The 27762-nt window shown below is 35.8% G+C and overlaps 1 protein-coding gene across 1 annotated transcript; it reads left to right on the forward strand.

The window, feature by feature from the left end:
* Positions 1 to 754: 754 nt before the first annotated feature.
* EAF2 (ELL associated factor 2) lies at positions 755 to 27757 on the forward strand (the record flags this gene model as incomplete). Its single annotated transcript, XM_084231712.1, has 6 exons — positions 755 to 860; positions 9251 to 9345; positions 15218 to 15354; positions 17055 to 17200; positions 19611 to 19871; positions 27711 to 27757. 6 exons carry the CDS (start codon positions 755 to 757, stop codon positions 27755 to 27757), a joined length of 792 nt encoding a protein of 263 aa, XP_084087838.1.
* Positions 27758 to 27762: the final 5 nt, after the last annotated feature.

The following is a 27762-nucleotide window of genomic DNA, read 5'->3' on the forward strand; positions in this document are numbered from 1 at the left end:
TTGGCCGGCTGGGAACCGAACCCGCGCTGCAGAGGCTGGGGACAGCTTCACAGTGCAGCGCTCAACCCGCTGCGCCACCGGGGAGCCCCAGTCTCTCGGTCTTAATACCGCCGGGAACGTCCCTAGATACTTCAGGTCAGAAAACGACTGCCAAGGTAACGGCGGTGCCTCCGGTCAGGGCCACGGACCCAGCCTCTGAGGCCGCGCACTCCCTTGACTCCTCATGCTGGACCCGAGTTTGGCGCCGCCAGGCCTAGCGCAAGAAACTAGGCCGCGTGCCCGGCCTCCGCCCCGCCCCGCCCCGCGCCGGGCCTCAGTTTCCACACCAAATCTCCACAGAAAGGACGTGGAGCAGGCCGCGTCTCCCATTAAGAGCACCGAGGTGCCGGGTGACTCGGCCCAGCGACCTGGGCCCTGCGTCCTCTCCTTCCGCCGCCACCTCAGGTCCGTTACCTCATCCTCCCCGGCGTTCCTCCACCAAAAGACCCCGCTCCGGCCACGCACCTCAGTGCGCCGCCTTCCCGGGGCTGCGTGCGTCGCAACGTGGGAAGCGCTCTGGAGGCGGGACCAAGTTCCTTGGAGCCAGGGGGCGGGGCGCCCCTCGCAGGTAACCAATCAGCACGCGAGGGGGCGGAGTCCGTAGTGGCTGCTCCCGTGGCTGCTCCCGCGGCTGCAAATGCAGCTGCTAGGGGCTGAGGTGGCAGATGGTCGTGAGCGTCCGTGACCCAGACAAAGCGGGAGCCCGAGGATAAAGATGAATGGAGCAGTGGGACCCTGGCACATTGATAGTCGCGAGCGGGTTCTTAAATTAGGAGATAGCTTCGAGAAGAAGCCGCGCTGCGCCTTCCACACTGTGCGCTGTAAGTGAGGACGACTGGGGGGGGGGGGGGAAATGCGGACACTGAGTTTAGAGCTGTGGATGGGACAGCCCTCTCTGAGCTGTGTCCCCCAGTCTCCTTTACTTTGCTGGAGAATGGGGCGCCCAGCTGTGTTCCCCCAGTCTCCTTTACTTTGCTGGAGAATGGGGCGCCCAGCTGTGTCCCCCAGTTCTCCTTTGCTTTGCTGGAGAATGGGGCGCCCAGCTGTGTCCCCCAGTTCTCCTTTGCTTTGCTGGAGAATGGGGCGCCCAGCTGTGTCCCCCAGTCTCCTTTACTTTGCTGGAGAATGGGGTACCCGCTGTCCTGTTTGAGGTCCTAGGGCATTGTTGGGAGAAGGCGGAGTTAAGCAGGTTTGAATTAATCTGGGCAGAGATACTTGAATGACGCCTATAGACAGAAAGGGAAACTTTGTGAAATAGGTCCTTAGGGGTGATTGTGGAGACAGATGTGACTGGTGTTTGGTACAGAGATGGAAAGGAAAATAATAAGGTGACAAAAGGAAGGGAGCAAAGACAGGACAGTTACGCAAAGAAGAAAAAACCTTGAGGCTGATGGAGAAATATACTCTTATTTTGTCCTTGATGATGAGCATTCTTTAGTGTGTTCCGTGGGAGAGATTCTAAACTATTCCAATGATCTGTGTCACTTTGAACCCCTAATTTAATTGCATCAATAATCAAATACTGATTAACAAAGTATTAGTGTTTTCAGTTTCTTTATTAGAAAGATAGTTACCTCCCTGTGATTTCTCCACTTGGTTGTCCTCTGGAACTTGTTTTGATAAATTACTCGCTTTTGTGTTGTTGAGGTGGAAAAGGAAGCTTTTCTGCTTTAATTAATTGGATGATGTAGAGCCAGGAAGGAAAATATAGCATATTATGATTTGTATGTAAATAATTCATTTTTTTGCATGGTAGCCCCGGGAGAATGATAGAGCGGAAAGGAAACTTTGAGACCGTTAAATCATAACCTCTTATTTTCCTGTGGCAAAATTGTAAAGTAGGTATTTTTTCACTTCCTTTCCTTAGCCCTGTCCTTTCTTAGTGTCTAATCATACACATTTCTCAGTCATTCTGTCCTTTAACTGCCCAGAGAATTTACAGTTTTACTCTGAAGTGTTCCATGCTTCAATCAAAGTGTCAAATTAAAATTTACATTCTCCAAAAACTTAAGTTGTAGACAATCTAAATATAGTAACTCACAGGAAAAGTATTAAGTTTAACACTCCGAATATATTTACATTTTATAAAAGGATTTTAATAAGCAAAGTTAACATCCAATTGGTAGAATAAATGGAGGAGATATTTACAAACAGATCTTTAAAAGTGTCCCTTGTTTATTCTTCTTTTCCATGCTCTGTGTTTAACTCTTCCTACAGTGAGGTAGTTCTTATTAACTGTACAGTTTCTTTCCTACTTCAGTCCTATTTTCCAAAAGTATGATATAGTTCTTATTTGATTTTTCCATGTCTTTCTGTCAAATATTATCTTCTGTCTTCTTCCTCTTCTTTGTTAAGCACACAGTAGTCTTAGTATTAATTTTTCAAATTACAGGGTGTAAGATTATAAAAATTTGCTCATGAAAATTTAAAATAACTTGGACATATATTTTCTTTTTAAGGACATGAACCCCAAATTAAAAAAATAAAAAATGGCCTTTGAAATGTATTTTGTTGGTACTTCAAGGCCTTTCATTTATAAAATTTCTCAAAATGTTGGAATTATGTCCTCAATCAGATGATCCAGCTACAATGAACATAACCTGAACAACAATAACAAGAACTTTAATCAACACTGTTAGGCTTGTGGCAGGCATCAGAAAGGTTTACGGACCTTATTTTTATTCTTGTTGTTGAAGCAGGCATAGTCTTTTTAGATTGATTCAAATAAACCAGTCATTATCCTTGAGGATAAATTTATTTCCCATATAATGCTCATTCTTAAGGAATCAAGAGCAGGGAATGGAAACTATAAAATAGGAGATTTGACTTCCACCCAGGGCAGGTGAACATGATTTATAACAAAGTCAATGTAACCTGGAAGAAAATAATATTTTTATATGCAGAGATAATTATGAGAATCTAGTATATTCTGGCTTCCACCACCTTTGTAACATAATACAACTTTGAAAACATTATCTAAGCTCTCAGTCTCAATTTTTTATATGAAAAATGGTGGTAATGATGTCTACATTTCAGAATTTTTAGAGATTAAATAAGAGCATTAACAACCTTACACAAGTATTTAGTGAATGATAGAGAATAAACAATAGTCACCATTCTTCATGATTATATTCATGTACATATTAGTGTCTGTATATACTTTACTTGGATTTTCAAGATGCATTTAACAGGGCTTAGCAATAAAACATATAAAAAAAGATAGTCTGACATATGGTAGGGAAGACACTGGATGTTCTATAAATGATAAGCTGAATAGTAAATGACATGCTTCACTGGGTAGATGTGTTTGAGTAACAGGATCCTCTAGAATAAATTTTGCATTTCAGTTAGCACCAGTTTTACAATTTATATCCAGATAAGGGTATACACTTGCTGTCACAAAATGAACTCATGGGCAATGACTACAGGAAGATTGTCTGAAGCTTTAAGTGGAGCCACTCCTTAAAAAGTAGTTGTTTAACTTTGGTGTTAGCAAATATTGGAAAGTACATTAATTCTAAAAGAATTAAATGTATGTTCTGTTGCAAGTGGTGTGGGTTTTGAAGTTTGTAGAAGTAGTTCAATCCTGGGAAGTAAATTTGTGATAGTGATTGTAGATTCTTTTGTGAAGATATTGTTATGATACTCTAAGGAAATTGCCAGAAAACATTGATAGATAATGTATTAGAAAGAAAGCCAGGGCCTGACCCGGTGGCGCAGCAGGTTGAGCATTGTGCTGTGAAGCTGTCCACAGCCTCTGCAGTGCCGGTTCAATCCTAGCAGGGGAGAAACCCGTATGGCTAGGCAGACCTCTCCTGTCTCGCCTGCTGCTCCCCTTAGCAGTGTCTTTGGTCCGTCTGCCTGTTCTGTTCCCCACTCTGTCTCTGGAGAATTCTCTCACCCTCCTGTGCCTCTGACCTGTACCCCAGTTCTTGTATAAATAAATAAATCTAAAAATAATTTTACTTTAAAAAAAAAGAAAGAAAAAATCCAGAGAGGATAAATAAATGGTTAAATTGGTGATGGGGTTTCTAAAATAAGTATAACTGAAAGAAATAAATTAGTCTGGAATCATAGCAACTTAGAAGACACAACATTTGACCTTTGGAAGCATGTGGAAAGCATGAATATGAATTTATTCAACAAATTCTATAATTCCGGGATTATATTTAATACCTCTAAATACAAAAGTTGTGTTCTTTAAAAAAAAAACTTTTGTGTGATGGTCAAAAAAAATACATTACTTGATAATAAGAAGTGGAATTTGTTCATCTTAAAAGAATAATTAGAAATGTAAATAGGTTCAGAATAGTTTTGATAGACTTAATATGATTATGAATTCTTGCTTATTATTAAGTAAAGCTACAGATATTTTGAATACATTTATGTCTCTTATAGTTATATGCAATAGGCATCTATGTGTAGACTTCAGGGGTTTATGAATTCCTTAAAATTCTGAAGTATTTGATGCGTATGCTCATGTGTATTATTTCGTTCATATGTGTGTTTCTTAATAAAGACTTATTTATGTATGCATACAAGAACTGGGGTGTAAGCCAAAGGTGCAGGGAGGCGGGGTGAGAGGGTTCACCAGAGAGAGTGGGGAGCAGAACAGGCAGATCTACTGAAACACACTGCTGAGGGAAGCAACCAGCAAGATAGGAGAGGTCTGATATGCCATCTGGGTCAGCTCCCTGGCCGCCTAGGGATTGAACTAGTACTGTAGCTGTAGTGGCTGATAGCTTGATAGCACTGTCTTTAACCCCTGTGCCACCAGGAAAGACCATATGTGTATTTTTCTGTGGAGAGGAACTGTAGCTGACTTATAATTTTCATTAGATTTCCATAGGGATTATGACTAACCCTCATGTGACATTTCCCTCCCTTTCCTTCCCTCCCCCTGACACAAGTTAAGAACTGTGGACATAAGGTAAAGAGGCTATAGAATAGGAGTGGATAGAATACATGGCTTGAGTTCCTAACTTAATCTTTTACAAGTTTCATTACTAAGAGGAATTCCCCTTTTTAAAATATGGATGAGGATGTTCAATTCAAAGAATGGTTGCAAAGATCAAAAGTGGTGCTATAAAGAAAAAGAATCATTTTTTGTTTTATTTTAATTTACTTTTAACTAAGGTGACATTGAGACATCCCCATTAAGCATTACCACCACCAACTCACCCATATTCCACTACCACAGACCATATGCCTCCCTCCCTCCCTCCCTCCCTTCCTGTTCTTTCCTCTTCCTGCCCCCCTCTCTACTTGGTGTCTCAGTTCTATAGTCAATTATCAAGGGTTAGTTTTTCATTTTGTCTTTATATACTATAAATTTAGTTACTTTATATTCCACATATTAATGATATTGTCTGGTATTTATCTTTCTTCTTCTGACTTATTTTGCTTAGCATTATCCTTTCAAGCTCCATCCATGTTGCCACGAATGGCACCATTTACTACAATTAAATTATGGAAACAACCCAAGTGTCCCAGAACAGATGAGTGGATTAAGAAGATGTGGTATATATACACAATGGAATACTACTCAGAGATCAAAAAGGAATCAGGTTTTAAACACTAAAACAGAAGTTACAGTTTAACAGCCTGTAGTTTGACTTTTGAGATGCTATGTTTGACCCACACCATTGTTGTTTTATAAATTAATTCATGAATTAATTGTAAGTAGGTAAAAATCAGAAAAATACGGGCGGTCAGGGAGCCTTGGTTTTATTCTCTGATTCCATTTCTAACGTTCCATATATATCACAGGAACTTGAGGTGTTATGCTAAGTGAAGTAAGTTCAGAAAGTGAAACACAATTATCAGATGATTTCTTTAACACGTGGACTATAAATAACCAAAGCAAATGAACTAACAAATCGCAACAAAAACAACTCTTAGGTTCTGTGAAAAATACAGTGGTTACCAGAGGGGAAGGGTATGGAAGGAAAGAGTAAAGGGTGTCAACCGGATAGTGGGAACAACACTAGAACTTTGGTAGTGGGTAAGGTAAGGTTTGTACGTACATAGAGATGATGATAGACTCCCCAAATTTACATACAATTATATAGCTTTGTAGATCAAGGTTAACTCCAGAATTATTTATAGTCAATATTGAGTAATAGATGCCTTCAATGAGAACAAAAGTGAACTAGTGAGAAGTACAAAAGGAGTATGACTCTATTTACCCTAAATAAATGAGAGTCAAAGTAGAGATCAACCTGATCCTCAGGAAGCAATTAGAAAACAAGCTTTTACACATTATTAGCTTAAATAAGTTTATACTTTAAATAAGTTGGAGGTGGTTCAGAGTAGGTAAAGAATATGAACTGGAGTAAATTATAAAGGTCTTTTATGTAACCATTATATTAAAGGCATTGTACTGGGGGGTCACAGTTCTGGAGGAATGCATGTAAGAGGCATTGTGCTTCTAAAAGTTGTATGTTCAATAGGATGTGTCCATAAAGGTAAATATGTTAAATTTTGTTGGGTGGTATAATAAGTGCTGCAGAAGTAGATAAGAAATTGAGAGTTTTGGAGAGTAGGGTATGTGCTGCGTCCTCTGCACCCAGATACTGCTTCAGAGAAGAGCAACTTTGAAATAGGTTTCAAATTCTGCAAGCAAAAACACAGAGAAAAGCAGAAGGGCAAGCTGGAAGTACTTTGATAGTTCAGCCTTTGTTGATTGAAAACTATTTTGTCCTTGGCAAGAATACAAGGAGATGTTTGTGAAAGATATTATGAAAGAAGACAGTAACTAGATGTGAGTGATGTAAGAAGATTGTGGAATATTTAGATTAGCAGAACCTTGAAGGAAGTTAACATTTGAAAGTTGACATGTTATCATCAACAAAGTCTATTATTATTGCCACCCTTGTAGGCCATGATGATAGTTTATTTATATTAAAATATTTTATTTTTTTTTTATTTATTTTTTTTTTTTAAATAGAGGCATGTTTTATTTATTTATTTGTTTGTTTGTTTTGTTTATACATGCACTGGGTACAGTCAGAAGCGCGGGAGGGTGAGAGAATTCACCAGAGCCAGAGCGGGGAGCAGAGCAGGCAGAAGGACCGAAGTACACTGCTGAGGGGAGCAGCGGGCGGCAGGAGAGGTCTGCGCGCCATGTGGGACCCTCCTCAGGTGGTCGGCAGCCGGGGATCGAACCGGCGCCGCAGAGGTCGCTGGCAGCTTCGCAACCCAGCGCTCAACCACTGCGCCACCGGGGAGGCCCCTATATTAAAATATTTTAAATCACAGTGACTTCAAGGTACATATTTTCTTATAAAGTGACTTTCATTCTTATTTTAGTATCATAAATATTTACTGGCTTAAACTGAAGTTGCATTCACTCCCTGGTATTGCTATCAATGAGACTGACATCAGAGGTTGTTGGCCAACTTATCTTTTTACTGCAGCTAAATGTGGTTCCTTATTGTTACTGCAACAAATGTTAATTGCATCATCTTAGACAAGGGATTTAATTTCATTTACCCTTACTTCCCTTATCTGTAAAATAGGGATATTCATCACTTTACAGAATTGTGAAGCTTTGAAATAAGAATGATAAGGAATAAAATTAATAAATCAATTAGCATATAGTTTATAGCTGCTAGTATTATTGTTTTATTTTATATATTTGTTCATTCTCTTGAGGTTTTTTTTTTTTTTTTTTTTTTTTTTTTTTGGCCTTTTCTGCTTTCTTTCTTTATTTTATTTATTTATACAAGCACTGGGTACAGTCAGAAGCATGGGAGGGTGAGAGAATTCACCAGAGCCAGAGCGGGGAGCAGAGCAGGCAGAAAGACCGAAGTACACTGCTGAGGGGAGCAGCGGGCAGGAGGATAGGTCTGCGCGCCATGCGGGACCCTCCAACCGGGGATCGAACCGGCGCTGCGCAGGCTGGGGTCAGCTTTGCAACCCAGCGCTCAACCGCTGAGCCACCGGGGAGGCCCTGCTTTCTATTTTCTATTTAGCTCTATGACACTCAAGGCTCAGTTCTTATTTCTTTCCTTATTTTTCATCATTGTCTTTTCACCAATTGACATCAATTAGCACAATTTCCCTAAGCCCAAAACCGCTTTCAAGCATCTATAACTTAGTTCTTCAATTATTGTTACTCATTACCTTTCTACTACTAACACCATTACCTGGGTGTGTGTTTTATATCAAACTTTCACTTTTTTTCATGTTACTTATATTATTTTTGACTGTTTTTAAATCTGTGACTAAGTGTTATTTTAAGAGATGATTATTGCATATATTCAGTTTATAATTAAATCAACATGAATAAGATACAAAGAATACTTTGTGTGAATTATTTATATTTATATGTTCAAGGAATAGAGGAATGAATTTCAGTTTTTTTATAGAGTTGTTATGAGAATTAAATATGAAATGTTAGCAAAATGCCTGTCGCGTAGTAAGTGTTCCATAAATGTTAGTTAGCTATTGTAATTGTCACTGTAAAACAGGGTCAGCTTTTGTTTACATGCAATGGCGATAGAGTGATGATTTGATAAGTAGTGAAAGATTTTTCTTGCCCAAGATCTGCCCCCTCATAGTTCCCTAAATTTCACTAATAATTATTCATTACATTAGATTTAGATATTTTTGCTTTTGGGACTTCCCTGCTTATATAAAAATAGATCTTTTCAGTACATGTATTTGGCAGGGCTCCTGTGTAACTGATAATGTTATATTTCTTCACTTGATTCTGATCTCCCATGTCATTTTGTGAGGATTCGTCCAGTTTCTATGGTTGGTGTTCTATTTTGCATGTGCGCTATATTTTTAATAAAGAGTTAATTTAGAAAATGTAAATATAAACCATGGAATTCTATATCAGAATAATTAATCACTGCTATATATTGATGTGAATTATGTTTTAGTGACTTTCATGTCTTAAAGGCTCTTAAACTTGTTCGACAGTTTGTGAAATTTCTCAACACCCAAGTCTAATTAATCTCGATCTAAATAGGATTCTGAGGGAGCATGGTTTGAGGAATACTGTTGTTGAGTATAGCTATTTCTTTTTTTTCCTTCAGAATTATATATACAGAAATAAACTATTATATTTTGTTTAATTGTAATATGAAAACATCTCTAAATCATTTTAACTACTGACTTTAAAAATGAGTTATTAAACTGAAACATGCTTATATTTTTCATATCCAGGTATAAAAAAATCTGTATTTATTTATTTTTTTAGATGACTTCAAGCCTGCTTCTATTGACACTTCTTGTGAAGGAGACCTTGAAGTTGGCAAGGGTGAACAGGTGACAATAACTCTGCCAAATATTGAAGTGAGTATTTCTATATCTTTAGACTAAATGGGTCTTTTTGCAGAATTCACACTAAATTTCATTGAAAATAATTGCACCATTCTTATAGTGAGAATCAAGTAATTTATAAATAAAACAAAACAAAAAACTTAAACTATTTTAGGTAAAATGATCTTAGTATACTTTATAAGTTTCAAGAACTCTAACATCAAATAATTTGGAACAAATTAAGACTAACAAATAATCATTAAATTACTATTATAAGACAGATTTTTGACTCTGAACTAAAACTAATATATCCTCTGCCTTCAAGTCTTAACCTGTTATAGCAAAGAAATATGTGAACATCTAGTCCTATACATTAAAGCATGTATAAAATTCTATGCAAGCATGTAAATGGAATAAAATTCTGCCTGGTAGAATCCTGAAAGACTTTATGAAGAAAGAAAAAGCAGTTTGTGGAATAAATTTAGTAGATTGAAGAATATGAAAAATGATTAATAGGAGTAGAGACTGGAAAAGTAGACTGAGATCAGATGGTGAAGAATCTTTAATGTCGTATTGCAGAAGTTGGGCTTTATCACATAAGTGGTAGAGAACAGTTAGAAGTTTTTAAGCAGAGAGCTAACATATTTAGATTTGTGCTTTTGGAGTTTCGTGAATGGGTTGGAAAAGAAAGCAAGTAGGGAGGCATTAACTGAAAGTTTTGTCTATTTTTTAAATTTCCAGATGTATCCAAGTAACACTATCAAATACTGCTTACATAAATATATAAGTTCTTTGTTGAATGTTTTAGTTTACTCTGTCCTTGAGTTAGAAATTTCTTAGCATTCAACTTAAGTGTCTTTTTTTTTTTTTTTTTTATGCTGACTTGGTCTGTTATCAGAGAAAACCAAGACTATATATTTTAACCTATAAAGAAAATACTGGACTTTCTGAGATTTTTTTTTGTTTTGTTCTGATTCATCCACATTCTCATGTATGTATTATGAGCTGTCTTGTCATGGTTAGAAGTATATATAGCAAGTAAGCTCTCTATCTAGTCTTCCTTTTCTTATTTTTATCAATCAATCCTATATAAACTCAAACTTCACTGTTAATGTCACATTGCTGCCTATGAAAGTTTTCCTAAGGTTAGTTAAATTTGTAGGGGCTTTTGAATATGTATTTCTCAAATACTTCCTTAGAAGGAAATAAAAAATCAATTCATTATAAGGTATTGTGGATAAGTCTTTTTTTTTTTCTTTTTCTTTTTTTTTTTAAAGATTCATTATTTATGCATACAAGAGCTGGGGGTACAGGCCAGAGATGCAGGGGGTGAGAGGATTCACCAGAGACAGAGTGGGGAACAGAACAAGCAGACTGGGTGAAATACATTGCTGAGGAGAGCAGCAGACGAGGCAGGAGAGGCCTGCTGCGCCATGTGGGTTGCTCCCTGGCCAGCCTGGAATCGAACTTGTGCTGCAGAGGCTTCGGATTGCTTCATAGTGCGGTGCTTAACCCCTTGTACCACCAGGGAGGCCCAAATAAGGCTTTTTAATTACACTATGGCGAAAAAGTGTTCAGATTCTGTCATCTTGAAAATAGTTTGAAAATTTAGTACCCAATAATCTAAGGGTTTTTTGCTTTATCATATTTATTACAGAAAAACTTAAACCATTCACTTGATTTTAAAAGTTATTGAAAAACGTTGAGTGAAAAGCACTGCTAGTATGGTCTTTTTTTAAATTTTTATTTTTTACATCATTGTTCATTTTTAAACAATATTTGTTTCCCCTAGTCCCTCAGGTGTAGTCCCCATAGAATTTCCTTCACCAATGTACCCGTGCACCATCACCTCAGTCCCCTATGCTCCTCCCTCTCTCACTCCCTCTGATATCTCTCCTTCGTCCTCCCTTGCAGGATGTCTCTGATCTATAATTTTCTTTGTTTTGTTGTGTTTTGTATTGTTGTTATTTCTTTACACTGATGTCTTATTTGGTTCCCCTATAGTCTGGTCTTATTTTATAGTTTTACTGATCAGTTATGATTGGTTGGCAGAAAATATTTAGGTGGGTATTTCCTTGCCATGTTGAACATTGTTTTCCCAAACTGTGATTCTTGCAGGCTTATCCCTTGTATTGCTTTCCTACTTCAAGCAGATGAAGATTCGTACATTTATTAATAAACTTTTTTCACTCACACATATCTCACTTTAATTAATAGTTACCATCCACTATGTGTTTAGTTAAGGTTGCAACTCTAATACTTAAAAGTATTTGTATCTTTGTATAGAAGAACTGGGGTGTAGGCCAAAAGTTTGGGGGGGGGTGATGAGAGGATTCACCAGAGACAGAGTGGGAAGCAGAAGAAGCAGATTTACTGAAATACACTGCAAAGAGGAGCAGCGGGCAAGACAGGAGAGGTCTGCTGTGCCATATGTGGGTTACCTCCCTGGCTGGGGATTGAACTCAGGCTGTAGAGGTGATAGTGTTGAGACTTAATCCCTGAGCTACCAGGGAGGTCCTCAAATACTTATTAAAGTGATGACAACTATAGGAGAAAATTTTCAAGTCTTCAAATTGTAAATTTGTGAAACAGTGTAGAAATCATTTGGGGCAAAAGTAATTTCCTCCCCATGCCAGCCTGCCAGAGATTTTTCCAAAAATTATAAGCCTCAATATTTTTTGTGTTTGTAAATGTGAACCTATTAATGAAAGACTGACAGGCCGTACATACATGTACCTTCTGTGTGGTAAATCCAGTGGTAGTAGCTATTGGGAATAAGGGGTACACTAGACATTGTCATTGTAGCCCCCTGAAAAAATACCATTTAATGGGGAAGATAGCAAATAACTGATTAAAACACAGAAATGCAAGGACTATTACAAAGGTTTATATACAATTATATTGGAGTACAGAGGAGAGGTAACTCAGCTGGTGGAAGGAGCGGAAAAATCAATATATGCTGTTTTGAAGATGAGTTAAAGTTATCCAGGTAAAGGAAAGAGGTAAAGACATTTTTAGGCAGAGAAAAAGACATGGGCTAAGACAAAGCAACAAAAGATGTTGTTACATTTGAAGAACTAAAGGAGTACATGTGGTGATATACTAGAAAAATGAAAGGTATTTAGAAATTAAATAAAAGGCCTAATGTGTAATACAAAAGAATATTAAGTTTATCCTGTAATTCTATTAGTCAGCTCAAATGAAAGAGAATTGTTAAAATGACCACCTGTCGTTAAAAGCAGTGAATAGTTTTAGAGGGCTTCTGGCAACCAAAGCAGTGGAGTACATCATCTCTTCGAGATAACTGTGGATGCTCACATCAGCCAACCTTCGTGTGATACCCGGCTTTCCCTCTGAGGGGCAGCTCAAGAATGTCTTTAAACAAGTAGAAAACTTAAGTTTCGGGCCTCCCCTGGTGGCACAGCGGTTGAGTGCTGGGCTGCGAAGCTGCCCGCAGCCTCTCCAGCGCCAGCTCGATCCCCGGTCGGCGAGGGTCCCACATGGCATGACAGACCTCTCCCGCCACCCACTGCTCCCCTCAGCAGTGTATTTCGTCAATCTGCCTCTTCTGTTCCCTGCTCTGGCTCTGGTGAATCCTCTCACCCTCCTGCGCTTCTGTCTGTACCCAGTGCTTGTGTTAATAAATAAATAAATCTTTAGGAAAAAAAAAAAAAAAAGGCTTAAGTTTCTTCAGAGTTCTTAATTTTATGAATATTTTGTGTAAATGTAATGATTATTAATTTGAGGCATTTAATTCTCCTATTTATAAGCTTAAAGTAGAAATAGTGTTTCATGAAGAAAAAAAGTTTAATTAAAAAACAACTTGCTCGGGCCTCCCTGCTGGCGCAGCGGTTGAGCTCTGGGCTGCGAAGCTGCCCGCAGACTCTGCAGCTCCGGTTCCATCCTCGGCCGCCCGCCGGGTGAGGGTCCCACATGGCGCGCAGACCTCTCCTGCCGCCCGCTGCTCCCCTCAGCAGTGTACTTCGGTCCTTCTGCCTGCTCTGCTCCCCGCTCTGGCTCTGGTGAATTCTCTCACCCTCCCGCGCTTCTGACTGTACCCAGTACTTGTATAAATAAATAAATAATTTTTTTAAAGACTTTTTTTTAAGATTTATTTTTATTTATTTATACAAGCACTGGATACAGTCAGAAGCACGGGAGGGTGAGAGAATTCACCAGAGCCAGAGCGGGGAGCAGAGCAGGCAGAAGGACCGAAGTACACTGCTGAGGGGAGCAGCGGGCGGCAGGAGAGGTCTGCGCGCCATGTGGGACCCTCCTCTGGTGGCCCCGGAGCAGCCGGGGATCGAACCAGCGCTGCAGAGGCTGCGGGCAGCTTCGCAACCCAGCGCTCAACCATTGCGCCACAGGGGAGGCCCAATAAATAAATCTTTAAAAAAAAAAAAAAAAACTTGCTCAAAGTATAGAAGGTAGTTATAGAGATGATGAAAAACTTCAGTTGTAACTTGTGATAAAAAATAATCTTTTGTTTATATTCAGTGTTCATTGAGTATCTGTGGAGTTGTCAAATTATTATAATCATTGCTTAAAAATTTTAACACGCTTTTATAAAGTTCCAAAAACAAACAATAACATACTGTTTAAGAATATATATACGTATATATATATGTTTGGGATCAAATAGGGCAATAATAAACATAAAATTTCTTTGGGGTTGAAGGAGGCAGCAACAAAAGATAGAGCAGGAGCACATAGGAAGTTGTGTGTGATTAGTAACAAGTAACATTAGTAACTTGCTTTCTTTAACCTTTTATTAGGGAAAATAGAGTAGTATAATGAATCTCCATGTACTCATTAAGCTTCAATTGTTATCACTTGCTAATCTTTAAAAAAAAAAGCAAAAATAACGGATATTGCCAATTTTTAAATCTATTCCCCTACCACAAATTTTTCATGGCATATTTTAAAGCAAATCCTGGACATTATGCCATTTCATAAATGCTTATATATGCATCTATAACTTATAAGGCTATATTTATTTTTTGCCTAAGTACCATGCTGTTATTACATATTGCAGAATTAATTATAATATCTGGTCCATAGTCACATTTTTATGATGATCTCAAATTTTCTTTACAGTGCTTTTCCCCCCTATGAATTCAAATAAGATTCTTATATTTTGATATTATTCTCTTAAGTCTCTTTTAGTCTATAAAAACTCCTTTCCCAGGATTTTTGTCTAAAGGAGTATGTCACATTGTGGATTTCTAATTATTTGTTTGCTATTATTTAACTCTTCCTCTCTTCCTTATACTTCCTATAAACTGTAGTTATATCTAAAGTTATAGCTTTGTTGATGAATTGGATTTTTTTATGGGTTTTTAGGCAAGAATATAGGTGATGTTGCCTACTGTCCTCTGTATTATATTATGAAGTATATAATGCCTGGTTGTCTCACTTTTAATGACACTAAAATTAATCAGTGGATTTAGTGTAATGCGTGTTCCTAGATATATTGGTTTTCCTTAATTTGCCTAAGGAAGCACCACTTGAATAAAATTCCAGATTAAAAAGATTAAATTTATGAAGTAAGAAGGAAGGGGTAAGGGATAGGTAGGAAATATGATTCTGGGCTTCTGTTCACTTATCCATAAAATGTATTGTTTGTATTAGAATTGAATCCCAAATTGCCAGTTATAAAAACAAATGAACCAAAGTACTTCCTCTATCTGATTTCTTCAGTGATAGCAGCTTTCAGATCTTAACTTTTCTATTCTCTCTCTCTCTCTTTTTCTCTGACTACACACATTCTTGTCAGAGTAGCAATAACATGTAGTTAGGTGACTTGAATTGTAACATAGATTGAGAAATACAAAAGATCTCAAAGGCCCTCCCAACTGAATTTCTATGATAAATTTCAAGTAATGATAATTAACTTTCTAAACAGGGTTCAACTACACCAGTAAGTGTTTTCAAAGGTTCAAAGAAACCTTACTTAAAAGAATGCATTTTGATTATTAACCATGATACTGGAGAATGCCGACTAGAAAAACTCAGCAGCAACATCACTGTAAAAAAAACAAGGTATGTGGTTAATGAATAAATTATTTTATCCACACAAAGGTTACTACTAAAGAACTGTTAGCGAAAAAAATTATGAATTGTCACATATATATGGGTTTTTTTCTCTTGGTACAAAGATTTAAATCTTTACCGAGTTTAAATTTGGTTGAGATCCTTTTCTAAAAACTTTTATCCCTTCTTCTCTCTTTGATATATAAAGGCTTGTTTTGTTTCTGAATGTTTCCTATATATATAGTTATACCTTTTATTCTATTGTAGCTGGTTTCATAGAATTAGAGCAATTTATATACTTTCCAAAATAATTTCATCATTAGTAAACATTTATTGGACACATAAAAGATGTAAGGCACAGAAAAAAATTTCTATACAAATATTAACCTCAAAATATCTGCATTTTATTTGAATTAATGAACCATTACATTAAAAAAAGTCAATAAGACAATATACCCATCTCAAATCCTTTTTCTGGAAGAAGTGCTGCATTGGTTACCATATAATACAAGAAACCTTCTCTAAAAGTCATGCAAATAGCATAAACAAACATCATTCTAAAAATTAAAGGAAGGTTATGTTAATTGGAGCATTCAGGGAGCTCTTATGAATGTATTACAAGAGGAGGTTAAGTTTTAGAATTTTTTTTCCCCAAACATACTTAAAGATAAAAATCTCCTTGGGTACTCATTAAGTATATGAGCCCAAATTTACCCTTGGATCAGGAAAGGAGTCTAGGAGCTCTATTTTTTAATTTGCCCTCACACCAGGTGTTTTTTTTTTTTATTAGTAGGAACATTTAAAAATACTGATTTGATTGATCAGAGAGAACATGAGATATAAGCAAGGTTTGGAGGAATATATCTGACTTATTTAGGGCCAATAAATAAGACCTGTTTGAATAGAAAAGAGATTTGTCTTTGTGCCTGTGTATTGGAAAGTGGAGAGTGAGGCTGACAGTGGATTAGAAGTCAGGTTATAAAGATAGGCTGAAGCTAATGTTTTCAGTATCCAAGGAATTAGGATGTTGCCTTGTTGACAGTGGTTATAGAATAATATCTTTTTAACTAGGGATTAACTTGAGTATATTTTGTTTTAAACACTAATTTGCCAAACAAACTGAATAAAGTAAAACAATGTGAGACAGAAAAATGCATAAACCACAATTTTTTGAGGGTAGGAATGAAAAGAAAAGTAAAGTTTGTAGTACTTTGTAAAGAAAGACCTAACGGGATTTGGTGACTAGCAATGGGAGAGGCAGAAGTCAAATAAAATTGTTATATGCTCTTAATAGTATTGAAAGAAAAGTATATGAATCTCCTTTAGTATCATAGCTTTAGGCTATAAATAAAAAATGTAGAAGTGATTTATCGAAGTGATTAATTTTAGAATTTAGAGAATATATTGTACCTATTATGTACTTTTATGTAATTTCATTTTCTTTTAGTATATAAATTGTGAATCTCTTATCACTTCAATTTTTAACAATAGTTTTGTTTTGGTTAACATTTGTTTCCCTCAATGAACTTGTGTTTGTGTTATACATATATCAAGGCTCAATAAATATTTATTACATAATGAATTAAATTTGTTTTGATTCTTAAATATAATTTCAAAGCTCTCTAGGGAAAGAGTGTCAATTTTGTAAATTGAAATTTTTGTTACCTTGCTATCATATCTGTTTCAATCTTTGATATACTTAATTGCAGAGTTGAAGGAAGCAGTAAAATTCAGTATCGTATAGAGCAACAGCAGCAACAAATGCGGAATTCGTCTAGGACTCCCAATCTTGTAAAACATTCTCCATCTGAAGATAAGATGTCCCCAGCTTCTCTGATGGATGATATTGAAAGAGGTAAAATCTAAGTGTATATAATGCCCCTTTAGAGGCTATTACTAAGAAATATTAACTGAATTTTTTTGTTTTAATTAACTAGGGAACTAACTATAAGCTTTCATTAAGGGCATAAGTTTTTCCATTTAATTTTTTCTGGGGGAGCAGTATAGCTTATGACTTAGGGAATTATGTAAGAAAGACTATATACAGGAGAATTTATATCTTTTGATTACTCAGGGGGAAAAGTATTTAGATGTACATAACTGGAGTTTTCTTCTTTTTGATAGTTGTGATGATTCAAATTCATTTCTTCACACCTTCCTGTCGAAGTACTTAATGTATAGCCAGACTGTAGCTGTCTAAGATGTCACCAAACCAACAGGGAAGTGAGGAGAAATATCAATAGTAAGCAGAAGCAGCAGGCAAGTTCTTCCAAATTGCTACTAAGTTTTCAGCAGAATGGTATTTCCAGGGAGACACAGTCCTTTCGAAAGTCACCAAAGTATGTTTGTTTTGTACTTTTTTTTCATAACATGCATATAGCTCACCAGTTCTATTTACCCTTTCTATAACCAGGATAGTATTAGTTTCCTAATATGTTATTCTCTTAACAATTAGTGAGGAAGATATAAACTCAGAATCCTTGTTCCTATAAGAGATCTTGAATTTTATTTTATTATTATAGCATATCCTCCAAAATGTATTTGAATAATGATGTCATTATATACATATATACAATGAAATACTAGAACATAAAAATCAAGATATTGAAGGGAAAGAGGAATCAAATTTACTAAATATTCTAAAACATTACATTTATTTTGTATTATCTAAGCAATATCAAAGAATCAGACTCTTCCACGCCACTAAATTCTAAAAGGAATTCATCATATGGAACTTGTTCTAGGGAACATTAAACTGTATCATATCTTCAACAATAATTTTACACCAAGAAGTTCCAATCTGTGACAGTTTTTAGCAAACACCATAATAAAGTCATTGTATTGTAGGTTATGTTAACATGATTTAAGCTTAAGATCCAACTTTGTATAAGAATTTGCCTTGAGAAGTTTCTATAGCATGTTCCTTAGACTCTCTTCTTTTAAATATTTTATTGATCCTACTTTCTGAACATCTACTGCTAGGACTGAATCATCTTTTTAAACTCATGACTAGATGGCAGTTGTACTAGTGTTTCTGTAGTTAAATTTTTACATTTACGTCTTTAGCTATCTGAAATTTTAGTTTAAGCAAACACTTGTAGTAAGAATCTAAATTGCCTCTTCCCCAACAATATGTATGTGTAGGTATATACATATATATGTACATATATATTCTCTATCAATACTTATGCATATAGTTAGAGAACTTACAAATATGGTATTGATAAAAAGAGAGTAGAGCAATATCCATTTTTTGAATAAGTGTCACTTATGCTGACATGAAAAGCCATTTTTATCACATACATAATTTATCACATACAAAACGTTTTGGTTTATAATTTTAATTTTTAATTGCTCATTGCAAGTACATAGAAGTGCACTTATTTTTGCTCATTTCCCCTGTATCCTTTAATATTGCTTGTCTCACTGCTAACTTTTTTGTAGATACCATCAGATTTTCTATGTAGACAATCATGCCATCTGTTAATAATGACAGTTTTGCCTTTTTCTTTCCAATCTGGATGCCTTTTATTTCTTTTTCTTTTTTTTTTAACTTATTGCACCAATGAGGATCTCCAATACAATATTGAATAGAGATGGTTAGAGTGGAAAACCTCCTGCTCCTGGTACTGGAGGGAAACCATTAAATCTCTTAGCAGTTATTCTGATTCAGCTGAAGATTTTTCCTAGATATCTTTCATCAGGTTAACTTTCTATTTCTTTTTCGCTGAGAGTTGTTTTTTATTTTAATCAAGAATGATTGTTGAAATTTGTCAAATACTCTTCCCGCTCTTTTGCAATAGCTTTAATTTTTTTTTTTTTAATATAGTGGATTGCATTGGTTGAATTTTAGAGAAAACCCCACGTGGTCATAAGGTATTGTCCTTTTAATATTTGGCATTTTTCAGCCTTAATAATATTGGCATTTGTGATTGGGACATTCTTTGTCAGGGGACATTGTAGGATGTTTAATATCATCTTTAGCTGCAATACATTAGATACCAGTAGCACCAGTCCCTATTTCCCCTTGCCCCTACTGTTGTAGCAATTAAAAATGTCTCTAGACATTGCCAGAGGTCTCCCTGAGGGACAAAATCACCCATAGTTGAGAACCACTGTTAATATGGTTAAATTCAATTTACTAAAATTTTGTTTAAAATTTTTGCATCTATGTGAACAAGGGAATGATGTGAAATGAACACATTCAAATTTCAGTATACTTATTTAATATCTATTTAGCCTATTCATTTCTATTTTATTTTCAGAACTGAAGGCAGAAGCTAGTCTAATGGATCAGATGAGTAGTTGTGATAGTTCATCGGACTCCAAAAGTTCATCATCTTCAAGTAGTGAGGATAGTTCCAGTGACACTGAAGATGAAGAGCGCAGATCCTCTCCTTCTGATGCAGGAAATTGTATCTCAGGACATCCTACCCTGCCTTCCATGCCACAGTGCAGCATGCCTGATATTGATGCTGGTCATAATAAGTATCATGACAACAGTGGCCTGCTGATGAATACTTTAAGTAAGTATAAAAAGCATGGGTAATTGAAAAAGAAAGAATTCACAGTGGAAACACAGTGATTATAATTATGGATTTTTTTAAAAAAGGAGTCCTGTTTTATTCATTTGAAGGTATTAACTGTTACCTTTTTGTTGAATTACTCATTTTCTTTTGACTCTAACATATACGTTTTTGGTTTTTCTCCGATCTTTCTATATACTTTTCCTTCTTTCCTTTTCTGATTTATAATCATCTACTCAGTCATTAAAGAGATGATATTGGACTTGTGTGTGGAGTTAAGAGTTCTCGGTCAGGGACACAAACTTTAAGTTATATATATAAGTTATATATACACATATATATATATACACACATGTATATGTGTATATATATATATATATATGTCTTGATTGCAAAAGAAAAAGGAGTATGGACAAAAATTTAAAAGGACCTAGAATTATAGTTTTATTACTATTATTCCAGACATGGGAGGTAAAATTGGAGCAACTTATTTCCTGAATAGTCAAATAATAACAAAATGTTCTTCAATGCACCAGGAGGATAAGCAACTATAAATTTGTATGGTCATAATACTATGTCTTTTTGTATGTACATATATATTAGGATCTGCAATTATATGTATATGTATATATATTAAACAAATTAACAGAAGTAGGGAAAGATTTAATGCATCTCTAATCACAAACAACATAATTAACACAATACATAGAATCCTACAATCCAAAAATGCTACATAGGCATTCTTTTTCAGATACATATCTCTCTAAGATATATATCTTCAAATATATATATATGTGTGTATATAACATTGTAGAAATTACTTCCTAGTGAAAGGAAAGTTTCTTTAACAAATGGTATTGAGAAAACTGGACAACCATATTCAAAATAATGGAACTAGACCACTATCTCATACCGCTCACAAAAATTAACTCAAAATGGATTAAAGACTTGGATGTAAGACTTAACACCTTAAAATACATAGAGGTGAAGGTAGGCAGAACATTTTGCAACATTGGCTTCAGTGTTCACTTTGCAACATTGACCCCAATGATGTCTTTGGGGTCAGAGGCAAGGGAAACAAAAGCAAAAATAAACAGTGGGTCTACATCAAACTAAAAAGCCTCGTAGAGTGAAGGAACTAAAAGGAAAAGACACCCTAGTAAATGGGAGAAATATTTTGCACATCATATATCCCACAAGGGGATAATAGCCAAGAACTATAAAGAACTTATGAAAAGCAATAAAAACATAATAAATAAACCAATTGAAAATGGGCAGAAAAGCTAAAGAGACATTTCTCCTAAGTGGCCAAAGACATATGAAAAAAATACTTATCGGGTCTCCCCTGGTGGCTCAGTGGTTGAGTGCTGGGCTGTGAAGCTGCCCATAGCCTCTGCAGCCCCGGTTCAATCCTCGGCCGCTGGCGAGGGTCCCACATGGCATGACAGACCTCTCCTGCTGTGCCCGCTGCTCCCCTCAGCAGTGTATTTCGTCAGTCTGCCTGTTCTGTTCCCCACTCTGGCTCTGGTGAATTCTCTCACCCTCCCGCACTTCTGACTGTACCCAGTGCTTGTATAAATAAATTAATTAATTAAAAAAAGAAAAAAAAAAAAGAAAGGAGACCCACACACTGTAGGTTTAGGAAAAAAAAAATACTTATCATTGTTTATCATCAGGGAAATGCAAATCAAAACCACGATGAGATACTATCTCACTCCAGTGAGAATGGTCCATATCAAAAAGACCATAAATAACAAGTGTTGGCAAGTATATGGAGAAAAAGGAGCCCTCATACACTATTGGGAATGTAGTCTGGTAAAGCTCTTGTGGAAAACAGTACGGTAGTTTCTCAAGATAATAAAAATAAATAAGCTATATGATCCAGCAATTCCACCCATAAGCATCTACTTGAAGAATAAAATAACACTAATTTGAAAGGATATATGCACTCCTATGTTTATTGCAGTTCTATTTACAATAGTCAAGTTATGGAAATAACTCTAATACCCAACAACAGAGCAGTGAATAAGAAGATGGGTATATATACACAATGTAATATTACTCAGCTATAATAAAAAAAGACAAAATATTGCTATTTGTAACAACACAGATGGAACAGGAGGGAATTATGCTCAGTGAAATAAGCCAGGGGTAGAAATACAAATACAGGATGATTTCACTTGTATGTGAAATATGGAGAAACAAAACAAAGGAACACTACCCAGAGATCAAAAAAGAGAAATGCATGCCATTTGCAGCAATGTGGATGGAGCTGGAAAAGATTATGCTAAGCAAAATAAGTCAGAAAGAAAAAGATAGGGCCTCCCCAGTGGCGCAGTGGTTGAACAGTGGGCTGCGAAGCTGCCCTCAGCCTCTGCAGCGCCGGTTCGATCCCCTGGCCAACGGCAAGGGTCCCACATGGCGCCGTGCCCGCTGCTCTCCTTAGCAGTGTATTTCATCAGTCTGCCTGTTCTGCTTCCCACTCTGCTCTGGTGAATTCTCTCACCCTCCTGTGCTTTTGACTGTACCCAGTGCTTGTATAAATAAATAAATAAATCTTTAAAATTTTTTTTTTAAAAAAGAAAGAAAAAGATAAATATTGGATGGTTTTACTTATATTTGAAATATAGAGAAACTGAACAAAAGGTAAAAAAAAAAAAAAAGACAAAACTTGCAAACTGACCATACATCTGAGGCATACAGCCAGGGAGGGGAAGAGAAAGGGTTCAAAGTAGGGGAGAGAAGAGCACAAGGGACTATGGTAATAGTTCACAGGTGATAGGTAGTGAGATAACTATGGGAACTACTCCTGAAACAAGAAACCAATTACTGTACAAAAATGAACAATAATTTACAAAAAATAAGTAAATAAATTTAGGGGAGATAAAGGAACAGACAAAAATAAACCAAAACAAATTCTAGAAATTTGACTTTAGAATTGAGGCTACCAAAGAGGGAATGTGGATGGAGAGTAAAATGGAAAGAGTCCAATGAACTGTGTTGGACTGGGTGCCGTGGTGGTGGGTACAATGTGGTAATACACATCTGAATAGGTGTGAACCTGTACCTCTGAATCATGTGCAGTATTATAAACCAATGTTACCTCAATTAAAAATATATACAAGAAAAGAATCAGACTATCAAAAAGAAATTACACCTATTCAGACAAAGGAAATAATATATTTCAAAAAATTTATATTTTACCTATTATATTACCAATACAATGAAATTATAAACAAATAACAAATATGAGTTTAAAATGGAAACTTTGAAATGGAAAAGCCCATGCCTAATAATTCATGTTAAAAGAAAACTGCAATGAAATCTTAAAGAAAGCAAAGTAAGATCATATAGAAATGAAATTAAAACTCATGTTATTTGTGGCAACATGAATGGGGCTGGAAGGGCTAATACTAAGTGAAATAATTCAGAAGGAGAAAGATAAATACTAATGATATCATTAATATGTGGAATATATAGAAACCAAACTAAGGGTCAGATAAAGACAAGCTTAAAACATTAGACCTTGAAAGCTGATAATACCCATTCTAACCAATGTGAAGTGAAATCTCATTGTGGTTTTGATTTGCATTTCCATAATGATAAGTGACGTAGAGCATCTTTTCATGTGTCTGTAGGCCATCTGTATATCTTCTTTGGTGAAATGTCTGTTTAGATCCTCTACCCATTTTTTAATCAGGGTATATGTTTATTTGTTATTGAGTTGTATATATGTGAGTTGAATTGTTTATATATTTTTGGATGTTACCCCCTACTTTGATATATGGTTTACGAATCTCTTCTCCCTGTCGAATATAGTTCCAATTAATTTATATTCCCTTTTTTTTCTCTTGCTGTTGGAGATGGATCCACAAAGACATCACTAAGACCAATATCAAAGAGCTTATCACCTATGTTTTCTTCTATGTATTTTATCGTTTCAGATATCAGTTCTAGACTTTGATCCATTTTTGAGTTAATTTTAGTGTATGGTATAAGGTAGAGGGCTAGTTTTATTCCTTTATATGTGGCTGTCCAGTTTCCCCAGCGTCATTTTTTAAAGATTTTTTATTTTAACATTTATCATTTTTTACATTTTTTAGACCATATTTGCTACCCCCCTCAGATTGAGTTCCCATAGAATTTCCTTCCCCAGTGCACTCATGCACCATCACCGCAGTCCCCTGTGCTACTCCCTCCCTCCCTCTCACCCCTCTCCCTCCTCCTCCCCTGCAGTATGTCTCTGGTTTATGATGGTCTGTTTTTGCTTTGTTGTGTTTTGTACTGTTATTATTATTTTTTTACACTGATGTCTTATTTGGTTCTCCTATATTCCTGTTATAAGTGAAACCATCTGATATTTTTCTTTTTCCTTCTGGCTTATTTCACTGAGCATAATTCCTTCTAGCTCCATCCACGTTGCTGCGAATGGCATGAGTTTATCTTTTTTGATTGCTGAATAATATTCTATTGTGTATATATATACCACATCTTCTTGACCCAGTCATCTATTTCTGGGCATTTGGGTGTTTCCAGGTTTTACCTATTGTAAATAGTGCTGCAATAAACATAGGTGTACAGGTGCTCTTTTGAATCACTATTTTTGTGTCCTTTGGGTAGATCCCTAGTAGTGGGATTGCTGGATCGTATGGTAGCTCCATTTTTAGTAGCCTGAGGATCCTCCAGACAGCTTTCCACAACACTTCAACAAAAAGAAAAATAAAAACCATATGATCATATCAATAGACGCTGAGAAAGCGTTCGACAAAGTCCAACACCCAGCGTCATTTTTAGAAGTGTCTTCCTTTTCTCCATTGTGTGCTTTTGACTCCTTTACCATACATTAGTTGTTCATAAACGTGTGGTTTTATATCTGGGTTCTCAACTCTATTCCATTTATCTGTATGGCTGTTTTTCTTTGTGGCTGTGTATCTTTGTAGTATAGTTTGAAGTCAGTAAATATGATACCTTCATTTTTGTTCTTTTTTTCCCTCAGGATTGTTTAGACTATTTGAAGTCTTTCATTATTCTATACAAATTTTAGGATTTTGGAGGGTTTTATTTCTGTGTTTAAACTTACATTTTAATGAATAATTTTTGATAGAAGCAAGACACCACCATACAATTTATAATGTTAACAATTTCTCTTTTTATTGACTTGCTGAAATAATGACTGGAAAAGTATATAGACATGCATAGAAATTCATAGACATGCATATACAGACAAGTATTGAGGTGCTATGTTACTGATCCAAATACATTGAACAACACTGATATCACTAAAGTGTTTTCCAAAACAATTTTAAAAAGAAAATCTTTATATAAAATTTCTATCAGTTCACATTATAGTTGCATATTTTAAATATAGTTGAATTTTAAATCTGTGCAAAATATTACTTTTAGTTTATAAAAATGCAGTTTTGTTCTGGCCTTAAAATTAAAAGATTTTCCAAATACATGCATATCTCTTTAGACTTTCAAAAGTTTTTTTAAAAAGATTTATTTATTCATGCATACTAGAACCAGGGTACAGGCCAGATGCGTGGGAGGGTGAGAGGATTCACCAGAGACAGAGCGGGGAATAGAACAGGCAGACTAACTGAAATACACTGCTGAGGGGAGCAGCGGGTGAGACAGAAGAGGTCTGCTGCGCCATGTGGGATTCTCGCTGGCTGGCCAGGATCGAACCCTTGCTGCAGAGGCTGCGGACAGCTTCACAGCGCTGCGCTCAACCACCTGCGTGCATTCTTATTGTGTATGACTGCCACCTGCATTTATTTAAGACATTTAGCTTGCATTGTAAAACATTTAGCAATTCTAAATTTCCCTTCCATTAAATGTCACCAGCAAGCTGCAAATCATCTGGACAAGTGACCTCTCACATAAATTTTTGAAATATCTCCTAGGGGGCAGTATTGCTCTCATTGAGAATCACTGATTTAAGAGTCTGAATGTAATGGCCATGGATCAACTCTCTTTTTTTCCAAATTGAAATTACCATTTTGATTAAAAACATATTTCCTTTACTAAACATCACATATTCAAAGACTAATCTCATGTCTTCAAAGCTGACTAAACATTGCAAATCACAGCATGGTGAGACCATGCATGTAACCTCTATCACATGAAGTATCTTATAAAAAGTAGAACTCTTGAGTTTATGTCATTTGAGAAACTCATACTTCAGTATCAGATCAAGTTGAACATTCTTATGTCATGAAATATAATAAGCAGAGTGTTAAGATGATTAAAATGGTCATAAAAACCAGAAGCACTGAATAAACTAACAGATTTAATCAGTTCTGGATTTGTGCAATTGACTGAAATATATTATAATTCACATATAATGTAAAAATTCTTAAATTGGGTATATCTTCATAATATGCTAGGTTTTGTTGATTATGATATACAAGAATTTTCTTAGCTATTGTAATTTACTACTGATATGGTTTTATTCAAATTTATAGCTTCAAATAAACCCCTGTAATCAAGAAATCTCAAATCTTTATTTCCAGCTCCCACTTCTACCTTCAGATCTAGACTTGCATATCCAATTACCTGTGTCATATGTACTTGAATATTTACTAGGTATCACAAAATTGCCACTTCAAAAATTAACATGCGATTTTTTTTTCTTTCACAAACTTGTTCCTCTAGTGTTTCTCATCTCAGTAAATGGTAACTACCATTTGAACAGTTGGTTAGACAAGATAACCTTGGGGAGAATTCTTTACTTTTCTCTTTTTCTCATACTAACGCCAATGCTTTTGATAATACTGTAAGCTGTACTTCAGAATGTGTGATCAATTTGATCAGTTTACATCATCTCCATCTGATTCACCTGAGTTAAAACTAGTATTATTTCTTACATGAGAAACTGCAATAGCCTCATAACTACTCTCCCTGATTTCATGTTTCCACACCATCATGGTTGATTCACTGATATACTAAAGTGTTTAAGTCAGTTGACTATTAGTCATTTTCCAATGAATTCCCATTACATTTCAAACAAAATATGAAGTTTTTATAATTTCCTAGAAATTATAATCTTTTATCTGTCTTTTTGATATCATTTTCTACTGTTGTCTTTTTCACACATTCCATTCCAGCCACAGTGTCCTTCTATCAGCCAGAGAATATGTAAGCATGCTTCTACCCTGGGAATTTTGTGTTTGCTGTTCCTTGATTCTGACAGTTCCCCAACTCCATATTTCCATGACTTTCTCTCTACATCTGGATCTCTGTTCAAATGTCACCCTTCAAGGAGGTCTTCCTGACCTTCCTATCTAAAATAGCACCTCCCACCACCCTCCCCATACTTTTTTCATAATATTTCCCCCTAGTTAGCATTATATCTTTGTTTACTGTCTATCTCCTCCACTGAATGTAAGTCCCATGACTGTAAGCACATGAATTAACTACAAATGGAATTGGTGAGTTACTTTTAACACATACTACTGAATGATTTTGACTGCATTTTAAGTAAAAAAACACACAAAATTTTTTCACTCTTCAAAACGATATAGCCTGATAGTCTAAGACATATTTTCTCTCAATTCCCAATGTAATTAAATGAATGGTATAAATGAAGGAGGATGTTGGTATGTGAGAGAACACTAAAATCAATACCAGGTGATCCTAAAAGCATGCTGAATATTGATAGTATTTTAGTACTAATGATGTGACTAAACTATAGGATAAACAGTCTGATTATTGATGATGGCTTGGCAGAATCACCTTAGGGGTTAATTTCTGCATAATATTTTAATTTAAAAATAAATATATTAAATATGAAAATATTAAACATTTAATTGCTATAGTTTTGCTTTTTTATTTTAGGAAATGATTTGCAGCTGAGTGAATCAGGAAGTGACAGTGATGACTGAAGAAA

This window comes from Talpa europaea (assembly GCF_964194135.1).
Source record: "Talpa europaea genome assembly, chromosome: 4".
Classification (NCBI taxonomy): Eukaryota; Metazoa; Chordata; class Mammalia; order Eulipotyphla; family Talpidae; genus Talpa; species Talpa europaea.